Here is a 24,661-nt window from a genome sequence, read left to right as displayed (position 1 = left end):
AGGGGTCTAATGATAATTGTTTACTTTTTTGTACCTCCTTCCTTTCCACAGGATCCCAGCGTGCCTTCCTGTGTATAGAAAGCACATCACTCATGCGAGAGGTTAAGCTGATGGCTGGGGGGAAGACTGGGGAGAAAAATGCTACCTAATACATCCGCCCCGGCAGGAAGGTAGCTTCTGGCAATGAGACAGGAGACCCTCAAGAGAAGATGTTCCCTTGGCGCTGCTTTTTAACAGCAGCTGAAGCTTCTCAGTGGCCTGGCCCTGAGCTCCCCATCTCTGCCAGGACTCGTTCTCTGCCAGGACTCGTTCCCCCACCCTGCTGCAGCAGCAAGCCAGCCTGGGGATCTCGACTCAGTCTGTTCCCCATCTGGAGTCAGGCCCAGATTCTGAGAGGAATTTAGATGCCTAAAGGTGCCAAGCGGCATCAAGTGGGATTTTCAAAAGTGCCTCCCACTGCATCTTTAACAGCCTAAATACCTTTAAAAATCCAGCCCTGAGTCCTAGGTGTCTGTCCCTCCCCCAAAACCCCAGCAAAGCGAGTGCATGGGTGGGGACACTACTGCCTATTCACAGCACGAGCAATACTGCTGCTCTAAGACTCATGCTTATGAAAGGATCAGTGCAGCACAGACCAGGGAAGGGAGAGACTTTTGTATTTCACAGTTTAAGTGGAAGTTGAAATTGAGGATTATTGTAGGTGCATGTGAACAGTGGCTCTGGGGGTAAGAACTGCTCCACAAAAGGACTAGGTCCTCTGTTTAAATTCTCATGCATTTACACAACCTCTGTAGCAACATGTTGCCCCTAGCACCACACAGAGGCCAGGGTTCAGAAAACAATCCAGCGGTCTACAGTTAGCTGCAGCTAACTTCCTCTGCCTCCAAGTGGTTCCCTTGGAAGTCACCCATGCAAGCACTGATCAGACCCGAACCTGCTTAGCTTCCCAATCCTGAAGTGTTCACATACTGAGGCTGCATGTCTCACCACATGTCTCTTTTCCCCTGTGACCTCTCCCCACTCTGCTGTCCCAGGCCAAACAGAACTGGAGCGATTTCTAACTTGCCACGAGGGAAGTTTGCTTTAGCAGAGAACATTTTTTTTCTCCTAAACCACCATAAAAAAATCCTCTTAATCCTAAATTCAACAGCACTCTGGATAATCCACCCTTTGGAGAGGCTGACACAGCACGTCACAATAATGTGGTCTCATCCCGCGTACGAACAAGGCAGAGGTGGGAGATGGCTCATTTCTCATCATACACTGAAACAAACAGCATTTTACTGCTCTGGGGAAACAAACACTAAGGCCCATTCTAGAATTAGCGCCTGTGCTTTATTTTGAGCTTCCAGTGCAATCTTACAGCTCCTCTGCAGACTCCGGATAGATTTTGACGACGCCCATGAGCCCTCCCAAACCAGGGGACTCGGATTCTATTTTAGCCATCGTGACCATGAGCAGAACCAGAATTCAGCATCTCACATTTTATGTTGCCATGTGCAACTGTTTCCATAAATATGCTTTATACTATAGGATTCTAGGGCATTTTATAAACGATACACAGGGTTCATTTCACCCCCACATGGAAATGCAGCCACCTCTGGAGTAGAATCCAGCCGCTGTTTAACAGCTTTCAGCAACACTACATACTAGTTTAGAACAGAAAGAGAGGAGGGATTCTGTAAGCAACCAGTGCACGTGCCCAGCTATTGAACCAGGCAAGATGGAACCGAATCAGTCTCCAAAGCTAAAAGTGCCAACCAGCCGAGGACACATACCTTTTAGGTACATCAATATTCCTAGAAACCGATCTCTGAACTGATCCAGTGGCAGGGCTCTGATCCATCGCAGTGGCAGGGCTATGGTCCATCGGAAGGGTAGGGGGCGGTGATCTTTGCATCTCAGCCAGTCTCACGTCCTCTGTCTTCCAGCAGGTGTGCACTCCCTGCACCTCGAGCAGCACCTGCACCTCGTCGTTCAGCTGACTGTGCTGCTCTACCAGGCCAGCGCACTCCTGCCCGTTATAGGTGACGTAAACCTACGTGAGGACAAGTCACAGCTGGTCAGGGTTACTTTCCATCCTCTAACAAAATCCAGCCAAAGCTCACCTGCTCTGTCTCAGGCACCCTCCTGTACAAGGCCCCGATTGCAAGGATTCTATCACTGGGAATGGCATAAAGCCAGGGTTTTTCTATCCACCAGTTCAGCACCCCTATTCTGCACCACTGCTCTAAGTGAAACAGTATTAGCAATCTCGGGACTTTCTCCATTTGCCTGCTGGGACCCAAGGGGGGTGCCCCCCCATATATGGTCATGGTTGATGCAACAGCGCTGCAGCAAGACATCACTCCATGTGATCAGCAGCGTAATACAGGGACTCCCCAAGGGGGTAAATACAAAGGTGGTGGCATTCCTCAGAGCCCCCATGGAATAAAGAAGAACTGGAATGCTCCCTCTGAACCCAATGGACGTTTTGTTGATTTGAATGGGAGGAAAATTGGGCCCTGGCAGGTCAGATTTCAGCCAAATTTAGGTTTTTGCAACAAAATTTTACAAAAATTTTGTAGAAACATTCCCATGAAAAAATAAAATAAACTCAACAACATTGCAGTACTGTGCTGGAGCATGAGACCAGGAAAGGAAAACAGACTAGAGACAAACATGAAACTGACGAGGCTGCTTTCAGTTGCCAGACTGAGTGAAACCTAAAATGCAAGACCAGCAGAAATGCTGAAAGTACCGTCAGATTTCTTTACTTCTCAATTTCAGCGTTTGAAGATGTTATTAGAAACAAGGGAGAGGATTTAATTAAAAAGGATTTTCAACTTGAACAAGGTCCCTTTAAACTCAGCTGGACAAAGGGCGGCGGAATACAGGGTAAAACACAACTTCCAAGAGATTTACAAAGAAATTGTCTGGATCCCTTCATTTCAAGCATAGAAACATGGTAAGGACCAAGCTTGTATGTGTACATTATATGGCTCCATACACACACATCACTGCCCTCTACTTGCTGCACTCAGAACTGCTCAGCTGTGTGTCAGGCATATAAAAATGCCCCTACTGGGTCAGACCAAAGGTCCATCTAGCCCAGTATCCTGTCTTCCAACAGAGGGAATGAACAGAACAGGTAATCATCAAGTGATCCACCTGTCACCCATTCCCAGCTTCTGGCAAACAGAGGCTAGGGACACCATTCCTGCCCATCCTGGCTAATAGCCATTGATGGACCTATCCTCCATGAATGTATCTAGTTCTTTTTTGAACCCTGTTATGGTCTTGGCCTTCACAACATCCTCTGGCAAGGAGTTCCACAGGTTGACTGTGTTTATATATTGCTAAAAGGAGATTCTCAATTAGCCCAAGTAACAGGGGGGGCCTAAGCCTTTAGGGTGTCTAACCCCTATTATTACCAAGAAGTAGTTCCAACTGGCCATGTTATTCAACGCATCAGTGACAACCATGCTGTCCTACAAGGGCATGGATTTTTCGTAATGCAAAGCCAAACTTCAGTACAAAACAGATAGAGTGAACAGCTGGTGCATTCAGTACAGAAACACACAGAAAAGTAAGTGGAGGATATAATGCTTGAAGAGACTCCTTAGCAGGGATGGTGGCAACTGCCCCTTTAACAGTCAGAGCAGGACTGCAGGAGTGTGGAGACCCCCCCTCCCCCGCCCCATTTACAGGGTGGCATTCTTGTAGAACCTCCACTATACAACCCCAGAGCAAAATTCATGGCAGGCATAAATGAGCACAACTGCATGGAAGTCAATGGAGTTGTACCTGCTTAGGCCAGCAATAAATTTGACCCTTGTTGCCTAATTTCTGGGGGGGGGGGGGGGGGGGGGGGGAGGACTATTTTTCCCAGCACGCCCCCTCCCCCACACCTAGAATAAACAGAAATTAAATCTTGCCTCTGCAAGTTGGAGGGGACGCCAGCACAGAGGAAGGAAAATGTATTCTAGCCGCCCCTATCAACTATCCTCTTAAATGACTGTGCTCTGACCGCCTAACCAACAGACACAGTAAAACATTCCTCCCCAAAAGGAAACACACCAGCCCCATCACCTCCCCATGTCACATCCTTGGGTTCCCCTTATCATTATTTGCATTACGGTAGCGATCAGGGTCCCTTGCACTAGGTGAGCAGAGCCATGAAGTACCAAGACAGTCCCTACCCCAATCAGCTTACAATGGGGGGTTATGACAAGACACAGCAGGTGGATGAAACAAAAAGACAGGCGAGGGAGAAAGGAGGTTTCCTTGGTTAAAAGCGTCAAATCCTCAGAGGAACGGGACTGATCAACCATCTAAGGAAAGGGAGAAAAGAAAACCCAAGAGCTGAGACTTTTCTTCATTTGCGTGGGTGGACAAAACCAATGGAATATGCACCCTCCTTTGCAAGACAGGCAGAGTCTGGCAAAGAAGAGCTTTCATTCATGTCATGACTGGCCCCCATTCTCAGCTTCTCCACAGAGGAAAGTAGAGGAAATATTCAACCTCTTCCTCTTTCTCTCAAGGTCACCCAATGACCTACTAGGCTGCTTCTCTCCCTAACTTCTAAGAGTCTATTTTTATTAAGGTAAACATATCTGTGCTGAAATATACTACACTTGTGTAGGTTAGTGTTCATAGCTATTTATAGGGACATGCACTCCTATACCTAAATACCAGAGGTGATGTGTGGACAGGCCTGTATACGATGGATACATAAATGCACAGTGCTCTGAGGCAGAGAGAAAATGTCTCAGCTGACACTGGATGCAGAAACCAAAGCAGAGAGGGCATGTGATTTGCCCAAACTCAAAGAGAGCAGCTGCAGCAGTGTGGGGATTAGGACGCAAGAGCTCCTGACCACTACACCCTGCTTCTCTCCAAGGGTACGTCTATACTTACCTCCGGGTCCGGCGGTAAGCAATCGATCTTCTGGGATCGATTTATCGCGTCTTGTCTAGACGCGATAAATCGATCCCGGAAGTGCTCGCTGTCGATGCCGGTACTCCTGCTCCGCGAGAGGAGTACGCAGAGTCGACGGGGGAGCCTGCCTGCCGCGTCTGGACCCGCGGTAAGTTCGAACTAAGATACTTCGACTTCAGCTACGTTATTCATGTAGCTGAAGTTGCGTATCTTAGTTCGAAGTGGGGGGTTAGTGTGGACCAGCCCCAAGAGTTTCTTTGCAGATAATAAGGAATGAGGCTCCACAATTAACTACGTCAGCGGGCTCCCCAGACCTAGACAAGCACTGAGCAGCAGAACACGTATGCTCTAGCATCTGCTGAGGCTGCAAAGCAACCAAACACAAAAAAGTCATCTGTCACTGGTATGTAAATACAGCACCCCACTCCCAATGACTATTTTTATGCTGCTTCTAGTGTGAAGAACAAAAAAGCCCAACACTGATGTGTACTGGAGAAAACAGCCCTCACTGTCATGTGTTTAAAAGTGTAGAGCAAAAGGAATCTGGCTTCTCTGTAAGCTTGTAGGACGGTTCTGTGTGCAAGCCAAAAAAAAAAAAAAATAATAATAATAATATTACTACTAAAATGAGGGCCTTATTGACACTTTGTTTTAAGAGATCTGCCTTAAATATGTTTTACAATTCTCTAGGAAGAACTATGGGGCCCTGGTGGCAGATCAGCAGCTGCCCTGCTCCATTTCTGACAGCCACACTCTGAGACCTTTTCCTATTACTTCCTGTCAGGATAGTTAAGCACTGGAACAAGTTGCCTAAGGAAGTTGGGGAATCTCCATCACTGGAGATTTTTAAGAACAGGTCAGACAAACACCTGTCAGGGATGGTCTGGAATAATACTTAGTCCTGCCATGAGTGCAGGGGATTGGACTACGTGACCTATCAAGGTCCCTTCCAGTCCTACATTTCTATGCTTCTGTGAACAGTAATCATTCCTATGCCACTGAAGACAGATCCAGTGCTCTGCAAAGCACCCTGCCCCTAAGAGCGTGCAATCTACTGTACTGACCCTCCAAAGGCCTCCATCCCGCTGAGCACAACCAGAACATAAGAACATAAGAATGGCCCTACTGGGTCAGACCAAAGGTCCATCTAGCCCAGTATCCTGTCTTCTGACAGTAGCCACTAACAGGTGCCCCACAGGGAGTGAACAGAACAGGGAATCATCGAGTGATCCATCCCCTGTCGCTCATTCCCAGCTTCTGGCAAACAGAGGCTAGGGACACCATTCCTGCCCATCCTGGCTAATAGCCATTGATGGACCTATCCTCCATGAATTTATCTAGTTCTTTTTTGAACCCTGTTATGGTCTTGGCCTTCACAACATCCTCTGGCAAGGAGTTCCACAGGTTGACTGTGCGTTGTGTGAAGAAATACTTCCTTTTATTTGTTTTAAACATGCTGCCAATTAATTTCATTTGGTGACCCCTAGTTCTTATGTTATGAAAAGTAGTAAACAACACTTCCTTATCTACTTTCTCTACACCAGTCATGATTTTATAGACCTCAATCATATCTCCCCTTAGCCGTCTCTTTTCCAAGCTGAAAAGTCTGAGTCTTATTAATCTCTCCTCAGACGGAAGCCGTTCCATACCCCTAATCATTTTTGTTGCCCTATTCTAAACCTTTTCCAATTCCAATACATCTTTTTTGAGATGGGGTGACCACATCTGCACACAGTATTCAAGATGTGGGCATACCATGGATTTATATAGAGGCAACATGATATTTTCTGTCCTATTATCTATCCCTTTCTTAATGATTCCCAGCATTCTGTTCGCTTTTTTGACTGCCGCTGCAAATTGAGTAGATGTTTTCAGAGAACTATCCACAATGACTCCAAGATCTCTTTCGTGAGTGGTAACAGCTAATTTAGACCCCATCATTTTATATGTATAGTTGGGATTATGTTTTCCAATGTGCATTACTTTGCATTTATCAACATGAAATTTCATCTGCCATTTTGTTGCCCAGTCACACAGTTTTGAAAGATCCTTTTGTAGCTCTTCACAGTCTGCCTGGGACTTAACTATCTTTAGTAATTTTGTATCATCTGCAAATTTTGCCACCTCACTGTTTACCCCTTTTTCCAGATCATTTATGAATATGTTGAATAGGACTGGTCCCAAAACAAACCCCTGGGGGATACCAACTATTTACTTCTCTCCATTATGAAAACTGACCATTTATACCTACCCTTTGTTTCCTATCTTTTAACCAGTTACCAATCCATGAGAGGACCTTCCCTCTTATCCCGTGGCAGCTTACTTTGCGTAAGAGCCTTTGGTGAGGGACCTTGTCAAAGGCTTTCTGAACATCTAACTACACTATATCCACTGGATACCCTTGGTCCGCATGCTTGTTGACCCCACTCAAAGAATTCTAGTAGATTGGTGAGGCATGATTTCCCTTTACTAAAACCATGTTGACACTTCCTCAACAAATTATGTTCATCTATATGTCTGACAATATTGTTTTTTATTATAGTTTCAACCAGTTTGCCCGGTACTGAAATCAGGCTTACAGGCCTGTAATTGCCGGGATCACCTCTGAAGCCCTTTTTAAAAATTGGCGTCACATTATCTATCCTCCAGTCATCTGGTACAGAAGCGGATTTAAATGCTAGGTTAAAGACTACAGTTAGTAGTTCTGCAATTTCACATTTGAGTTCCTTCAGAACTCTTGGGTGAATACCATCCGGTCCTGGTGACTTATTGCTATTTATCAATTTGTTCCAAAACCTCCTCTAATGACACCTCAAACTGGGACAGTTCCTCAGATCTGCCACCTAAAAAGAATGGCTCAGGTTTGGGAATCTCCCTCACATCCTCAGCCGTAAAGACCAATGAAAATAATTAATTTAGTTTCTCCACAATGGCTTTAACGTCCTTGAGTGCTCCTTTAGCATCTCGATCGCCCAGTGGCCCCACTGGTTGTTTAGCAGCTTCCTGCTTCTGATGTACTTAAAAAAAAATTCCTATTACTTTGAGTCCTTGGCTAACTGTACCTCAAATTCATTTTTGGCCTTCCTAATTGTATTTTTACACTTCATTTGCCAGTGTTTATGCTCCTTTCTATTTTCCTCACTAGGATTTAACTTCCACTTTTTAAAGGATGCCTTTTTGCCTCTCACTGCTTCTTTTAGTTTGTTGTTTAGCCACGGTGGCTCTTTTTTGGTTCTCTTACTATGTTTTTTAAGTTGGGATATACATTTAAGTTGAGCCTCTATTATGGTGTCTTTAAAAAGTTCCCACACAGCTTGCAGGGATTTCACTTTTGGCGCTGTAACCTTTAATTTCTGTTTAACTAACCTCCTCATTTTTGTGTAGTTCCCCTTTCTGAAATTAAATGCTACAGTGTTGGGCCACTGTGGTGTTTTCCCCACCACAGGGATATTAAATTTAATTATATTATGGTCACTATTACCAAGCAGTCCAGCTATATTCACCTCTTGGACCCGATCCTGAGGACTAAATCAAGAATTGCCTCTCCTCTGGCGGGTTCCAGGACCAGCTGTGCCAAGAAGCAATCATTTAAGGTGTCAAGAAACTTTACCTCTGCGTCCCGTCCTGAGGTGACATGTACCCAGTCAATATGGGGATAGTTGAAATCCCCCATTATTATTATTATTATTATTGAGTTTTTTATTTTTATGGCCTCTCTAATCTCCCTGAGCATTTCACAGTCACTATCACAATCCTGGTCAGGTGGTTGGTAATATATCCCTACCGCTATATTCTTATTATTAGAGCATGGAATTACTATCCATAGAGATTCTATGGTACAGTTTGATTCATTTACGATTTTTACTTCATTTGATTCTACGCTTCAGGGTGGAGGGTTAATCCCAACTCAGCCTGGGCAGGGCAAGATGCCCCAGAGCTGTGCCTCCTCCTTATCCAAGAGAGACAAGGAAGACAGGTCTGCGACCCTGGCTCTTACAGGACGGGATTCAGAGATAAAGTTTCTTGACACCTTCTTGGGGCAGCTGGTCCTGGAACCCGCCAGAGGAGAGGCAATTCTTGATTTAGTCCTAAGTGGAGCACAGGATCTGGTCCAAGAGGTGAATATAGCTGGACCGCTTGGCTGCAAAAAGAAGCCAGTTAGTACCCACTGAGCTGCTGATGGAGACGCTTGTCCACTGGGAACCCGCTAAACTCATTCCACACTGGCTACCCAACAGCTAGCAGATGCTAATGACTCAGTAATTACAGAGCTAGGCCAGATTTGAGCCAGCAACTCAATTGTAATCCCTGAACTAATGCAGTCGGACACTTTGATCCCATTTCCCATCCCCTGAACCACAGAGGGCATGTCTTCACTGCAGAGATAGCCCCGTCCTGGTGGAGCGTTCCCCCTGCAAAGCCCTACCTGTGTCAGACCCATGCAGTTGCATCCACAATGGTGCTATACTAGCCCGTGTGCTGGGCTGGATTTTCTAACAGGATATCCCATGGTTCTCACTGGTGCATTAAACTGGCCCAACCCTATGAATTCATTCGCATATTGTGGGAGAACTTGTCTGTCCTTCCTGGGCTCCCGTGCGAGAGTGCTCCGATGGGCCTTACTGGGATCACACCACAGCATTACCAGAAGGCTGGTCACAGCTTCTGGCCAACTGGCAGCATGGGAAATGGATTTCTTGGCCGGCACCTCTGTCCAAATGCTATGGCGGTACAGCAGAATTGGAGCAGGCAAACCGGGAGGGTGAGGGGGCTAAGACCCAGTGCTGAAGAAGGGAGGAGTTCAACAAGAAAGTAGAGCCCAGGTGGCATCGTGGGATAGGACTGGAGGACTAATAGCACCCTGGCAAGCCCATGTTTTCACTGTATAGAGGGTGGGTTGCCAGGTTGGAAAGTGAAATGCTAGCTCAAGCCTAAACCACCCTCAGCGACGCCTGCTTGCTTGTGCTTAGAGCACCCACAAGCCTGGGCCAGGGGTTCTTCTGTGTGGATGGAAGGGGGAGGGTAACATCTGGCCTACAGCCCAGGCTAGCTCTGCAGTGAAGCCAGACCCACAGAGGACTGCACCCAGGTTCAAGGGATTAACACTGCTGGTCAGCCCGTACAAACAGCCTCCTTACGTACTCTTTGTCCTGGGTGGAGCTGTAAGCGGTTCAGGTTTGGGAAGCTGGGCATCGTGCTGCTCTCCTCTCCCTGCTCCTTGCACCGACCACCCTCATACGAAGCCAGGTGGGAAGACACTCTGCTGAGCTCCGCCTGCAATGTGGGGATTTGGGCCGTCCCCAGCATCCTGTCTGCCAAGGAGCTGGGCGTGGAAACGCGGGTGCCCAGCAGGGAGCGCTTCCCCAGGCGCCTGGACAGCACGCTCGCCATCTTGACACTCTGTAAAGGACAAACAGACAGGTGCTATTACCTCCAGTGCAAAACACAAACTGCTCTGCATCTGGAGTGCTGGTGAAAGGTACTGGGCTGAGAGTGCCCCTGAGCTCCTCTAGCAGCACTGTCTAGTGCTCAAAACCGGGGGCTGGGAGTCAGGAGGCCTCATTTCCATGACTGGTTCTGATGGGACACTCACTGAGCCCCCCTGGCCACGTCCCAGCCTCTCTGTGCTTCAGTCTCCCCATCTGTAAAATGGAGATCACATCACTGACCACCCGCCAAATGGAAAGTGCTTTGAGATCCTTGGCTGGAAGGAACGACGCCTCCACACAAAGCACTCATCACAGCTCATCATTTTTCACAGCCTTTTGAAAAAAATCACATCCCACCCCCCTCGCTGTTATTTCTCAACCTCTTCATTGAGCCTGGACTGGAATGGATAAAAATCAAGTATTGGGGGGGGGGGGGGAAATCAGATTTATTTATGTAAATCAAGTTTTTTTAAAAACCTTATTTAAAATTAAATTTGAAATTGTGACAAACCCTAAACTTACCATAAATCTATTTAAATCATTTACATTAATTAAAAAAATACTGTTAAGCAGGACATTTGCTGCCAAGTTTTAAAGAAAGAGAAACCACTGGACTGGGGCAACCACGGATTAAGCACCTGGAACCGGAGTTTCAAGTGCTAAATCAGCTTTTGACAGCAGTAGCCTCTTCTGCAGGTGCAGCGAGAGAATATAGCCCTCTCAGTTTATTCCACTAGTTCATTCAAAGTTAAGAAACCACTTGAGAGTTGAAAAAGCAGGAAAGCTTGTTTTTCACTTCCAATCTATGAACATAAGCAGGGTGTAAGAGGATGAGACCTACTAGTTCTAAAATTCTGAAAGATTTTGTGACCTACAATCAATTAAATAACTACAGAAAATACCTCCTTAGTTTTATATTCAAAACACGTTTTGATAAACGTTTTGTCTTATCTATCAGCATATCAAAGGTAGCTGTATTTAACTAACAAATACTTTTTAAAATGTTTCTGTACATTTAATTGAATTTTAATTTCCATCCAAACAGAGCCCAACATAAATCACAAGTAAAAAATTAATCAAAGTTTTGTAAAGTAGAAATGCATCATTCACAATTTTCTAACTACTTTAAGACTCTGAATAAACATAAGTTAAGTTATATAACTACTTAAATGTGTATAGATACAGTGTATCGTCCGGTTAGCAAAAAGCACCACCAAATTTAGTGTAAAAGCTATAGTCAATTGCAAATCAACATGTTTTAATGGTTATCAACAAATGAGAATCAACCTTTCTTTAGGAAATTAACTAAAAAGAATCAACGCAAAACAAGATTAAAATTGTTGATTTAAATCAAGGTTTTCTGATTTAAATCATTAAAGTCAGTGATTTAAATCAATCCACTGTTAGAGCACTAGCCTAGGACTTGCGAGACCTGAGTTCAGTTCTCTGCTCCACCACAGACTTCCCGTGTGACCGTGAGCAAGTCAACTAGCCACTCTGTGCCTCAGTTTCCCCATCCACAAAAATGCTGCCCTGCCTCACAGGGTGTTGTGAGGATCCACATATTAAAGACCGTGAAGTGCTCTGAGATCTACTGACGAAAAGCACTATAAATATTAATTATTATTATTATCGGAAGGGTGCACATCAGGGCTGAGCAGCACAAACATGTATATCATCACAGGGGCACACACGAGGGCTGAGACAACACCAATGGATATGGTACTGTGTGGTGGCCTATGAGCACTGAGCTGCAAGCACCAATTTATCTTGTTAAACCAGGAGCAGGAGCCCATGCTCTGGCCACATTGATCATTACACGTCAGTCTCTTTGGGTGGCTGCCAACCCAGGAAGATCAGTAGAGACACTTTTAAACCAATTACACTGTCAGGGACTAATGGGAATGCACCACGGGCAAGTTTACAGCTCCAGCAGACAGCTCTGGTTTGCTCTGAGGACATTCATCAGTTGCGGCAGTATCTGATCCAGTGGGCTAAGAGGTTTTACCCTGGCTGTCAGCTCAACTGCCACTAAATCAGGTTCTAGAGTCCATCCAAGGCAACTCCCGACACCCTGGCTTTATCACCTGCCAGATATAAACATTTACAGACAAAGCCCCTTGGGGGTTCAACAATGATCCACAAAGCCACATAATGCACCCAGACTGTGCTTTACAATCCGTAACAGGGAAGCCCAGCAAGGCAAGAACAATGAAAGCTTAGAAAATAGACAGGAGAATCCAAAGTTACTCTTACTACACTTTACACACATTTGCTGCAAACCACGGTTTTCTAACAGCCACCTCTGATCAGATTCCCCTCATCTGAACCTGTGATTAACCTGTAACATTCCTGTGGGTGTCCCCCCCCCAAAATGGTGTCCATAGATGGATCTTCCAAATCGACATCATCCGCTGTTCACAGATATGGCCCAGCAATATCAGTAGCCCTGGAGAGCCAAACATCATGTAGGGAACAGCTAGGAAGGCTTCCCACACACAACCTGCAGCCCCCTTGCTATTCCAGGCCCGGCCCTCCAAAAGAGACTCTGCCAATGCACCTCAATCGGCGGCTCCCCTCAATTCCGCAACATCCACTTGCCAGTCCTGGGCACAGGGAGACAGTGGTGCCACACGAGACTGACAAACTCATGATGTAGACCAAAGTCGTCTCTCAGGATATTGAAGATCCACTTTATCGCTCAAGGAATCCAGATTCAAACCCAGGACTCCAGATGCAGAAGAACTGTGCCCGAATATGCCCCTCCCCCCTTAGTTCTATTACCTCATCTCACTCTCGCTTGTGTGTTCCTGGTCTAGGATTCAATTTCCCCCAGGCAACACTAGTTATTTTTTTAGCCTTTGGTACCTCCGCTCACCCACACTGTTAAGGTGTCAGCCAGACTGCCCAGAGGACACATGCAGCAGTCTCAAACGACCGCATCAAGAGAACCATGGAAATGAGTGATGGCAAAGTTCGCCTGCACACTCACTGCCTAGGCAGGGCTGTCCCCTCCAGTATCTTTGTCCAGTCTAGTTTTAAATGACTTGTGCAATGGGGCTTCCACTCCTTCCTTATGGAGACTATTCCACAGGCCTATGGAGCTTTGCTCTGCAGACCTGCGTTATAGAGGTCAGACTAGCTGATCACAATGGTCCCTTCCGGCCTTAGAGGCCATAAAACTTTGGATTCTATGGAAGTTTTGGGATATTCAGCCTAAATTTTCCTGTTCTAATTTCCAGCCCACTCCTCCTAGTTATATCCCCTTGGTCCGACCTGAGTAAACCCTTGGGGTTTGCAGTTACATACCTCTATATTGCCAGAAGGCACATACTTCACCCTTTCAGCCTCCCCAGCCCCGGTGACCGCTTTTGCTGCTCTTCCCTGAATTCCCACCCATTTGCCAATGTTTTTTCTGGCCTGGTGGGGCCCAGAACTGCAGACAGTCTGCAAGGTGAGCGTCCACCAGACCCGTCAAGAGAGAAATGATCACCTCCAAAAACATCACATTAGGGCTGGCACTTCTGAACCCTTCAGGAATTCCTTTCCTCTCCCTTCCCTACCTGGGAGGAACAGGCTTTTCAGCCAGATGTGTCTTCCAGGGTGGGGTTCCTCTCTCACCCGCTCATTGTGTGTGGCCAGTCCAATAGATTCTCCCCCTGATGATGAACGCAGCATTCAGGCACTGAACTATAATCAGTAACTAAATGTTTAGTTCCCTCCTAAAGGACGTTCCTTCCCTTGATCTCTGTGCAAAACCAGCCAATAACACCAGTGGGCATGCACAGATTCCTAGACGCTAAGGCCAGAAGGGATCATCTAGTCTGACCTCCTGTATAACATAGGCCAGAGAAGATGCCCTCTGCATTGTGGTAAATATGTATTTTTGGATGTGCACCATGGCCCACAGACCATAATTAAACACAACACTTGGCCCTCAAGTCCCAGTGAATTTGGCACCTTGGCCAAGACTCTAGTCAGATTAGGACACAGAATTCCAACTATCTTCCTACACCACTGAAACAGGTGGATTGATCTTAGCGTGCAGAGGGAGAATCAGTGTTTTAATGCAACTGCAGTTTTAAATCCACAGTCAAATGCTTATTCTTTCACAAAGATTCGCACTGTTCCCCTTGAAGTCAATAGGAATTTTGGCCACAGCCTTCAGTGGGAACACGATCAAACCCTCAAAGAGTTTAATTAAATCTAAACTGTGTCATTACCACCTCCTCCCTGTAAGGCAATGTTGGCTCAACAATTTAAACTTGTTTAATAATCATAAAAAGGGGGGCGGGGATCTAGAACTCAAGAAAAATAAAAGTGCAATTAAAAAAAATACATCTCTCAGGGTTGTGCCTTTAGGACTTAAGAGAACAGATGAGAGAAGGAAAGAAAATAAAAAAGGAGAAAGAGTTACAAAAAGCTCTGAGATGGAGGAAGAGAGGGGAGCATGCTGTAGTGGTCAAAGCACAGGACGGGGATCCAGGAACTCTAAGAATCTAATTCCAGCCCTGACACTGGTTTACTATGTAACCTTGGGAATGTCACTTAGCTTCTCTGTGATGGAGTTCCCTCACCCATAAGCCTTGCCCGTTTCACAAGAGTTTCACATGTGGAATGCTGGGTTATTAATGAAGTAGCAATGTCTTACCACTCCACTTTATTTAGTTAAAGCACCATTAGGAGCATTTTTCTTCTCTCTTGGTAACATTAACACGTCCACAGTAATTATTCTCAGGATTTTTTCTAAAATTATTCCCCCCTCCCTTGAAAATGGGCAGTGATGGATTTTCCCTTTTCACTGCCGCTGCACGTAGCAAGTACATAAAGAGAACTTCTCCGTCTGGCTTTTCCTATTCCTTTAGATCTGCACATTTTTCTGTCTAAAACTATGGGTTTTCCTAAGAGCAAGGAGAATTCATGCCAAGGGAGGACAGACTTTCCAAGTTTACACATAAAGAACCAATGAGAGCAAAGACTGTAACATCATGCACTGTTCATGGGTAAACAGTGTTACAGTAATACTGAGCACTTTTCAACTTCAAAACACATTACAAAGTCACAGTGCCCTATTTTACAGATGGGGAAACTGAGGCACAGAGCAGCAAAGTGATTAGACCAAGGTCACACAGTGAGTGAGTGCCACAACTGGATTTAGAACACAGGAATCCTGACACCCCCCACACACACACACACACTTCTATGTTTTATCCACTAGACTTTGAGTGTTTGGATGGAGTAGAGGAGGGCGGCTGCAGGCAGCCAGATGGTGCTACCGGCACAGGGGCAGCCCTAACTTATGCCAGTGGAGGACAGGACGTAGTTCTGCTCCACTTACCACACTCCCTCCCACCCGTGCCCCACCTCTTTTTCTCCTTGCATCAAGGATAGGCAGCAGGGCTGCCTCCATCAGCGGGGAGTTCCCCTGCACAGGGAGAATTCTCCACCAGCTGCTTTCAGGCCACTTTGTGCTGCCTGTGCAAAGCGTCCTCAGCAGACCAGAGAACCCGACCTGAACAGCAGTGTGGACACCGTTGGCTTGGACCCAAGCGGTTTGGCAGGCTTGCACTTGAGCGACTAGCCTGAGGTGCTGCCTGTTCTGAAACACCCACCCTGCTATTTTTAGCACATTAGCTGAAGCAGAGCTAGCGCACGTCTGTCTGCCCAGGCTGGGAGGCACGCCCCCAGCTCCAGTGCAGACGTACCCAAAGAGACTTGCCCAAACTCACACTACGCAGATTTGAATTCCAAATAAAAATGTTAACCCACCTCAAGCTTCAGAGAAGCCATTCAAAGCTATTGATTTGACAAATGTCAAATAAATGTACCACACTAAGGTCAGGTCTACACTACAGACTTTGACATAGTGAAAAATCGACACCCCTTAGAGATGTAGTTACACCGAACTAATCCCCCGCGCAGCGCTGCTGTACGTGAAGACAAGCCCTAAATAAATATATTACACTAAAGATAAGAAACTGACGTAGAAAGCAGCTGCCACCTCGTAGGTGCTTCAGGAAAAGGTATTGGAAGTGGTGCTTCTTTTCCGTATGACTTTGTACTGAAGCAATGCACCTGCACGCCTCTAGGGGTTGCTATATTGTTGGACATGCCAGCTTTCTGATTGAAGTAAAACTAAGGTCCTAGCAGCTTTTGTTTTTTAAAGACTGATGGTGCTTTTCCAAAGAGTTTGGGTGTTAAATCCTGGTGTCCTGACTAATACCACCTCCAGCAACAACATTCTGCCTCCTGTCACTGAAATTCCCCATATAGTTTCATTTGACTTCAGCATTCTTTTTCATTTCCAGTCCTAAATTGTTGCATGGTATTGCTGTGTGCTGTTAAATAGCTGTGGAGTTCTCCCCCAGAGATGGCCGCATTTCAATGATGGCTATATGTAGTTTATACAGCACTCTTGTATCCTACATACCATTTCAGTCACAGAATTTCAGGGGGAAAAGGAGCACTCTGCACCCCATTAGCCACAGTGATCACAATTTCAAACTGACCCTGATCCCAAAGAATCTCTCATCTCAAAGACAGCCATGTGATTTACAAGGTGCTTTATGAGCTCCATATAAGGATCACTTTAACCACCACTGAAATGCATCCACCTCTGAAGTGGAAAGTAACAGCTATTTAGCAGCCACAGTAACACTACAAAAGTGTTTCCAATAGGAAGTGAAGAAGAATATTGTATCCAATTGAAACCACATAGGGAATTTCAGGGAGAGCAGACAGAATACAGTTACCAGGACACCGTGGCTAGCACCCTACTCTTAAGAAACATGCTATTTATCTGTAAAAATTAAGGTCCTGATTCAACAAAACACGTAGGGCTGGTCTACACTAGAAAATTAGATTGACCCAGCTACAGAGCTCAGGGGTGTGATGAATCCACACCCCTGAGTGATGTAGTTAAGCCGACTTCAGCCCCTGTGTAGACAGCCCCAGGTCAATGGAAGAATTCTTCAGTCAACCTAGCTACCACCTCTCGGGGAGGTGGATTACCTACATGGATGGGAGAACTCCTCCAATAGGTGTAGGCAGTGTCTGCACTGAAGCGCTACAGTGGTGCATGTTTCAAGTGCAGACAAGCCCTTAACCACCTACTTCCCTTTGTAGGTGCTCCAAGTGCTTTGCTGGGATTATTCACGTGCTTAAACTTAAGCATGTGCACCTCAGGGCTTTGCAAAGCCAGGTGCTGAATGCTGGCAGGCTCTTTTTCATCAGAAAGGCGCTTCCAGGAGCACAGCACCCCCTACACCAGGCCAGGCCATTGGGAAGAGCATCACCTTCCATTTGACTGGCACCTAGTGGGTGGCAATGCCTTTACATTTGTATTCCCCCCCCCCCCCCCCCGACACATACCTCTCCCCTCTCTTAACTTAGTCACATGGAAAACCCATCCCCAACTATACCAAGTTTTTTTTCCATTTTAGGGAACTTGTGGAGACAAATGTGCTGACTTCTCCCCACCCTTCCTTAAAACCTCAGGGAAATCCCTCAGCGTCCGAACTAACTTGCAAGTACGTTTAACACACCTGATTGCTACTAGAACAGCAGGGCTCTTGGGAATCACTCTCTCTCCTTACAACTAAGCCACCGTATTCCCAGACTGGGCACTCACCCACACCAATTTACCATGACATTTAAAAATAGGACATCAGGGGACTTTTGCAAGGTACAAATGCATGTTCCCTGAGGCAGAGGGAAGCTGTTTACAACAATCCAAATGTGCATTTATCTATCTCGATCTATCGCCTTCGGTTCACAGATCTGACCCCCTGCAAACATTACTGTGCCACTGGTGAGTGTCGTTATTCCCCATTCTACAAACAGGGCAGCAGAGGCAGAACAAGGTAAAGAAACTTGCAACAGATCACACAGCAAGCCTGTGGTAAGGCCTGTCTATCCTAACTCCGTGTTTACCACTAGACCACGCGTCAGCCCATAGACCGCGCCTCCTGCTTTCAATAACTTGCGCTAAAACACTGTCAGTGCCAAGAACTCTGTTCAAACAGTGGATTCTGGATTATAAGTGGCATTTTATTCCATGCTGTTTGAGGGGCTTGACAGTTTAAAGACTTCCCCTTGTACCAGCCCAGCCCCACTCCTCCGTACAAAGAAATGTTGGGATATAATGAACACTTCAGTATCTCTCCAGAAAGTTTATTTCTTTCCAGATACCTTGTAAATTCTATTCACAACCCTTCCCTGCAGGTTTTACTGCCGGCCAAGCTCAGTCCTCTCCCACTTTAAAAGGTCCCGCTCATTTCCCCTATGCAAACAAACAACTACTGAAACCAACAGGACTGCAAGGTTCCCTTAACTTGTGCTATTCTTTCAGTGCAGCACCTGGCTCTGATGCAGAAGAGGGGCTTGGGGTATTTTTGACTTGCAAAAGAGTTTAAGAGTAGGGATCTCAGGAACGCCAGCGCCACATCTGCTTTCAGTAGACCCTGTACGTTGAAACGTGGCTCTTGTTTCAACCCCATGTCCTATACTGCGTAGCCTGTGATTATGAAGTTTACATGCTAACACAGCTACTCAGCTGAAAAGATGACTGTTGAGGGCTTCAGTTGAATGCTACAGGGTGAGTTGAGAAGGTATTAGGATCGACCGCTGGGAAGTCTGCCGAGAGCCACACCCCGCTTAGAAGAACAAGGGGGAAACCCATGTGAAAGCTTCTGATGGCAGCTCAGCTGAGATGCTAGGAACCCTTCTGAGAGGGGAAATGTTCAGGTTTGTGCTGGAGAGTCACGAACACGGCTCCAAAAAAGGGAGGCTAAACAACGGCATTTGAAAGACCCTACCTCTTACATACAGCAACTGCGATTTACCAAGGTGGGGGTCATTATCCCCATATTCCAGATGAAAAAACAGAGACATATAATTTCTCTCTGACCTGCCCCCAGTTACAAAGCAAGCTAATGGCAGAACTAGGAACGCAGTGTCTTCTGCTTGGATGCCCACCACTTAGACTCTGACCTGCAGGAACACTGCCTATGAATGCACACAGTGCCTATCAGCTGCTAGCAATCACACTTCACACAGGTGAGAATCAGCAGAGATCCAGAATTATTTCTTGAACATTGAGCATACACTTTGGAGGCAATTGTCAACGTTCGGCTTTAAACAAGCAGTGGGGAAGATGTCCGTCTTCAGCCTTTCCACACTGGATTCATATACTAATAAATAACAGCAATGTTTAGATGCTTAACTAGGGTCTGAAAACTCTTTACAGAGAAGGTGAAGTATCAGTCACTCAATTTTACAAATGGGGAAACCGAGGCACAGAGGTGAAGCACTTTGCCCAAATTCACACAGCAAATCCACAGCAGAGATGGGACTAGACCCCCAGTTCCACATTCTAACCACTAATGCTCCCTAGTCAGAACACCCAAATGTAGCGGAAAAGTAATTTTGCTATTAGCATTTGTATCGCAGAAGTGACTAGAAGCCCCTCGCGTACTGAGCGAGGTACTGTACAAGCACATTACAGAGCCGCGGTCCCTGCCCCGGAGAGCTTACAAACTAGACTACTGCCCAGTTTCTTAAAAACAGAAGTTTGTAGGTTTCATCATCTTGGAAATATCAATTAGCACACACTAAAGCCTAGCTCACATGACACAGAATCTTACTGCACTGAAGTCAATGGAACTACTCATGGTGTAAAACGTTACTCAACATGAATAAGGGTGTCAAAAGTGAAATGGTACTATGACCGACTGAAAGATTTATATAACTTCTGTCTCCTCAACTCCACTAACTCACATTCATACAGTGACTTTCCTCCAGAAGGCTCAGAAAGCACTTTATAGACTATGGCCCCAATCCTGCAATCTGTTGCATGGGTCGTGGATGTCCACCCAGAGCCAGTTGCAAGATTTGGGGCCTATATTCAAAACCTGCTATGTTGCCTGCTGCCCTCCATCTCAGAGGTGGCTGCATTTTAGCCACGCGGCCTGTATTCATTCATGGTCTTTGAAATACTGTTGGGATCCTTCTGATTAGAAACACTTTTTACTGTCCCAGCTTGGAGGATGCCAGACAGCCCTGTTAAAACTGGGGCTAAGCTGACAACTATGACAAGTCTCATCTCCACCCATCTCATGCACAGAGGTTTCAGAAAACTTCAGACTTGGCATTTCATACTGCTGCATTTTTCCTATGGCCTTAATTTAGGGTGGGTAGGGGTCTCTGGCCCTCCCGTTGGGGCTTGGTGGGGGGTGGTGATCTTGCCCATTTCACTCTGGTGTGGGTGTCTGCGTTGCTGCTGAGTTCAAGGAGGAGATAAGGATTTTGAGGAGAGAGAATTTTTAATTGGGCAGTAAAGATATTATACAAACACACAGACACCTACACATACACCAGGCTGTCCCTAAAACAGCAGCAGCCCACCACCCTAAGAAAGCCCCTCAACCAACACCAGCCATCTGCTAGCATTTGAGAAAGAGAGCCGGCTCTAAGGGGTTAAGGTAGAGTCTGGGAAGGAAAAGGTGGAGATTTGCTACTTTCTCAAAACCAAGCCTACAGCGGGCAAACTCCCATCTGATACCCTCAGCATATGACTGCAAAGGGGCAGGGATGAGTCTTCAGCAGGGGCTGTGGCACGCTTGCAAAAGCGCAAGGATGGGAATGCGAGGGGCATGCAAAGCGGCACGGGGGACGGGCTGTAAGGCAGATTGTAGAATGCATGCAATGGGGCAGCGCAAGAGTGTGGCAATCGTTCAGGAGAGAGGAGAGCAACAGAAGGGGGCGTGGCATGTCGGAACGGGGGTGTGGCATGCCTGCAAACTGGCAGACAGAATAATATGAGAAAAGGCGTGGCCTGCATGCCAGAGGACTGGGGAAGGCGCTGAAGTGCATGCAGAATTGGGCAGTGGGGTACAAGGGATTGACATGCACACAGATGAGCTGGAATGGGTCTGGAAGGCATACAAAGAGTCATGGATGGAAGCGCAAAATGCACGCAAAGGGCAGAGACCAGGGTGTGGTGTGTAGTCTAAAGCTCCAGGAACAGAGGTGGTGCAGGAGGGGGGCGTGGCATGTGTGCACGAGGGCAGGAGTGCAGCAGAAGGGAGAGGCGTGGCGTGTGTGCACAGGGCCCGGGAGTGTAGCAGAGTGAGGGGGGTGTGGCATGTGTGCGCCAGGCCAGGAGTGCAGCCAGGAGGGGGTGTGGCACACATGCAATGGGCAAGAGTACAGCCAGGAGGGGGCATGGCACACATAAAACGGGGCAAGAGTGCAGCCAGGAGGCGGTGCCCGGTTCAGGGGTGCAGCAGGGAGGGGGTAGGACCCTGGGACATGTGCAATAGACATGTGCTGTACGGGAGGGAAGAGGTGCAAGCGGAGGCATGGCATGTGTGCAAAGGAACAGGGAGCGGGTGCATGCACAGAGGGCTGAGGAGCTAACAAGCAGAGGGACACTGGGTGTGACATGCAGCGGGCACTAGGGAAGCAAGGGGGTTACTGCAGAGGGAAATGGGGGGATACTCCAAAGAAACACGTGAGTTTCCAAGGATTAGCACAGAGGGAAATGGAGCTGGGCACAGAAGAGGAATAGGAATCCCTGGACAGTGCTACATGCAGGAGGAAGTGGGGTGATGCACAGGGGGAGAGGTGCCAGGGAGGGAGCTGGGGGGCAAATGTAGAGGGGAACAAGGGTGCAGGAGGGAAGGGAAATGCACGGTGTGTTACACACAGAGGAAACAGGGTGCACAAGGGAATGGGGACAAACGGGACAGCTCCACGTGGGGGGAATGGGGGTGCGGTGGGCAGATGTATACTAAGGGGAATAGAGGGTGTAGAGCGGGTTGAGGGCAAAGGGACTAAGGGTGCATGGAGAAGCTGAACATAGATGGGAACAGAAGGTGCAGGGGAGGCTGACGGGACGTGACAATGGGGGGTGCACGGCGCGGTGGCACCCAGCGAGGGAAATAGGGACTAGAAGGGGCGATTGCATGCAACGAGGAATAAGGGTGTACGCGGCGCGGAGAACTGGGGGTGCATGCAGGGGAAATTGTGTGCAGCGGGGGACGGGGGTGGTTGCATGCAGCGGAGAACTGGGAATAGGGGTAGAGGGGCCATTACATGCAGCGCGGAATGGGGGGCGCACGGGTCGGTTGTGCGGCGGGACAATACAGGAACAGGGGGTGCACGACTTGGCTGGGGAAACAAGAGGTGGTCGGCGGGGGGCATAAGCGGTGCACGGCACGGCTGTATGGGGGAGGGACAGCGGGATACACGACACTGCTGCACGCGGCGGCGGGAACGGGGAGCGGGGCTGCACGAACAGGGGTGCACGCGGCGGGGGGGACAAGGGGTGCACGGGGCGGCAGCACGCGGCGGGGTGGAACAGGGGGTGCACGGGGCGTCAGCACGCGGCGGGGGGGAACAGGGGGTGCGGGGTGGGGGGAACAGGGGGTGCACGGGGCGGCAGCACGCGGCGGGGGGAACAGGGGCAGCACGGGGCGGGGGGGAACAGGGGGTGCACGGGGCGGCAGCACGCGGCGGGGGGAACAGGGGGTGCACGGGGCGGCAGCACGCGGCGGGGGGGGAACAGGGGGTGCGGGGAACAGGGGGTGCACGGGGCGGCAGCACGCGGCAGCCCGTTGCAGTCCCAGCGCGCACACACCCCCTCCGGCCGCCCGGGTCCGTGCCCTGCAGCCCGCGCTGCCGGGTCCGCGCCTCCTTCTCTCCGCCTTGATCCCTTCCCCCGCCGCCTTGTGCTTGCAGCGGGTCCCCCGGGGCGCGCCCCGCGGGGGCAGCTCCCCGCAGTGCCCCGATCCCGGGGGCCACCGCCCCCCTGCCCGGCCGCGCGGCGCGGCGCTTACCTCCTGCTCCGCTCGCTCGTTCCCTCCCGAGCTCGGCTTGTTTTGAAATTAACCTTCCCCTTCCCCCCTCCCCTTGTCCCCGGCACAGGCTGCCTCACGTACGCGGCTGCAAGGAGCCCCCGGCCTGGAGTCCCGGCTAGGAAGGGACTGCGAGGGACTTCACTGGCAACACACCACAGCTACAGCGACCAAATGCACCAGGAGAGAGCTACAGCGCCAGAGGAACAGACACACACACACACATACAACGCGAACAGCCACCCACCACCCCGAGACAGCGATAGGCAGAGAACAGCTACAACTATGGGGCCAGGAACACATAGGTAGGTACCTCTACCTACACACACACACCCTTCCTAACAGGGAGATGCTCAGTTGTAGGCAAACAGGGACACATGCAGACACACACAAGGCCTTGTCAGTGCAGACAGAGGCATACAGCTAAGCAGAGACACATGGCCGGATCTTCAGAGGTGCTGACTATAGTTTGCATTTGATTCATTTGGAATTATAGGTGCTCAGCACCTCTGAAGATCAAGATCGCAGCACGGCAGGCACATATACATCCACCCACCCATACATGACTACATGGATCACACTCAAGGCCTGGTAATTTGCCACACACACACATGCAGCCACATAATGTAATCCAATATGTTCATATTTTATTGGCATGGCAAGCTATACAAGTGTAGACAGCCCCTAGGTAGCCAGAGTAGGCACAGAAAGTCACAGGGGTGCACACAAAGACAAGCGGGGTCTTTTGCACACAGGAGCAGCCAAAACCCAACAGTTCTCCTTGCAAAGAAAAACAATGCCGCTGTTGCACCCTTATTCCCATAGGCGCTGGAACAACGGGTGCTGACGATGCAGCAACACCTCTGGCTTGGTTTCCATCATATACAGGGTTTACAGTTTGATTCAATGGCTGTGGGCACCCCCACCATACAAATTGTTCCAGCCCCCCTGCATATTCCCCATAATGGTTACTCTCAAATACCCTGGACACTGCTCAAGCCACTCTACTGGTCACTTCTTTCTACAGGAGAGGGGGACCAGGAAAACTCATCCTCACACCTCCCTTTCAAGCTGCCTATTCCCTGATCCAGGCCAGGGGCTGGCCAAAGTGCAGCCCTGGGGCCAAACACAGTCTGCAGAGACAGAGTTATACCTCATGGCCCTCCCTCTTTCAACAGAAAAACCCTCCACTGAGACCACAGGTATCAGGGGTTGGAGATGGATGCACAGATGCTGAGACCCATTAGCCTGTATGGTGGGACCAGCAGCTGGGACCAGTTATCTCCATGGGCCACCCCTGTATTAAAGAGGCGGGCACGCATGCAGCCACTGGTACCCTTCCATCAGAGCAGGTGCAGCTCTGGGTTTAGCAGCCCATGTGACTTTGGACAAGGCCAACTTGGGAGCCCTTGGACATCTTCACTTCCCGGGTGGGGGATCCCTTTCCCCCCAGTT

General features: G+C 48.3%; 1 protein-coding gene across 1 annotated transcript in view; it reads right to left on the bottom strand.

The window, feature by feature from the left end:
• ZNF395 (zinc finger protein 395) overlaps positions 1 to 23,210 on the bottom strand; it is a 42,471-nt gene extending 19,261 nt beyond the window's left edge. Inside the window, exons 1-3 of the mRNA XM_065400707.1 lie at positions 23,189 to 23,210; positions 10,063 to 10,320; positions 1,779 to 2,038 (exon numbers count right to left, since the gene is read on the bottom strand). Coding sequence (XP_065256779.1) covers positions 1,779 to 2,038; positions 10,063 to 10,311 — 509 coding nt within the window. The 5' untranslated portion in view covers positions 10,312 to 10,320; positions 23,189 to 23,210. The remainder of the gene's footprint in view (positions 1 to 1,778; positions 2,039 to 10,062; positions 10,321 to 23,188) is intronic.
• Positions 23,211 to 24,661: the final 1,451 nt, after the last annotated feature.

This window comes from Emys orbicularis, chromosome 3 (genome assembly GCF_028017835.1).
Source record: "Emys orbicularis isolate rEmyOrb1 chromosome 3, rEmyOrb1.hap1, whole genome shotgun sequence".
Classification (NCBI taxonomy): Eukaryota; Metazoa; Chordata; order Testudines; family Emydidae; genus Emys; species Emys orbicularis.
Note: the sequence above shows the minus strand (reverse complement) of the source record. Positions and strands in the feature narration are given on the sequence as shown.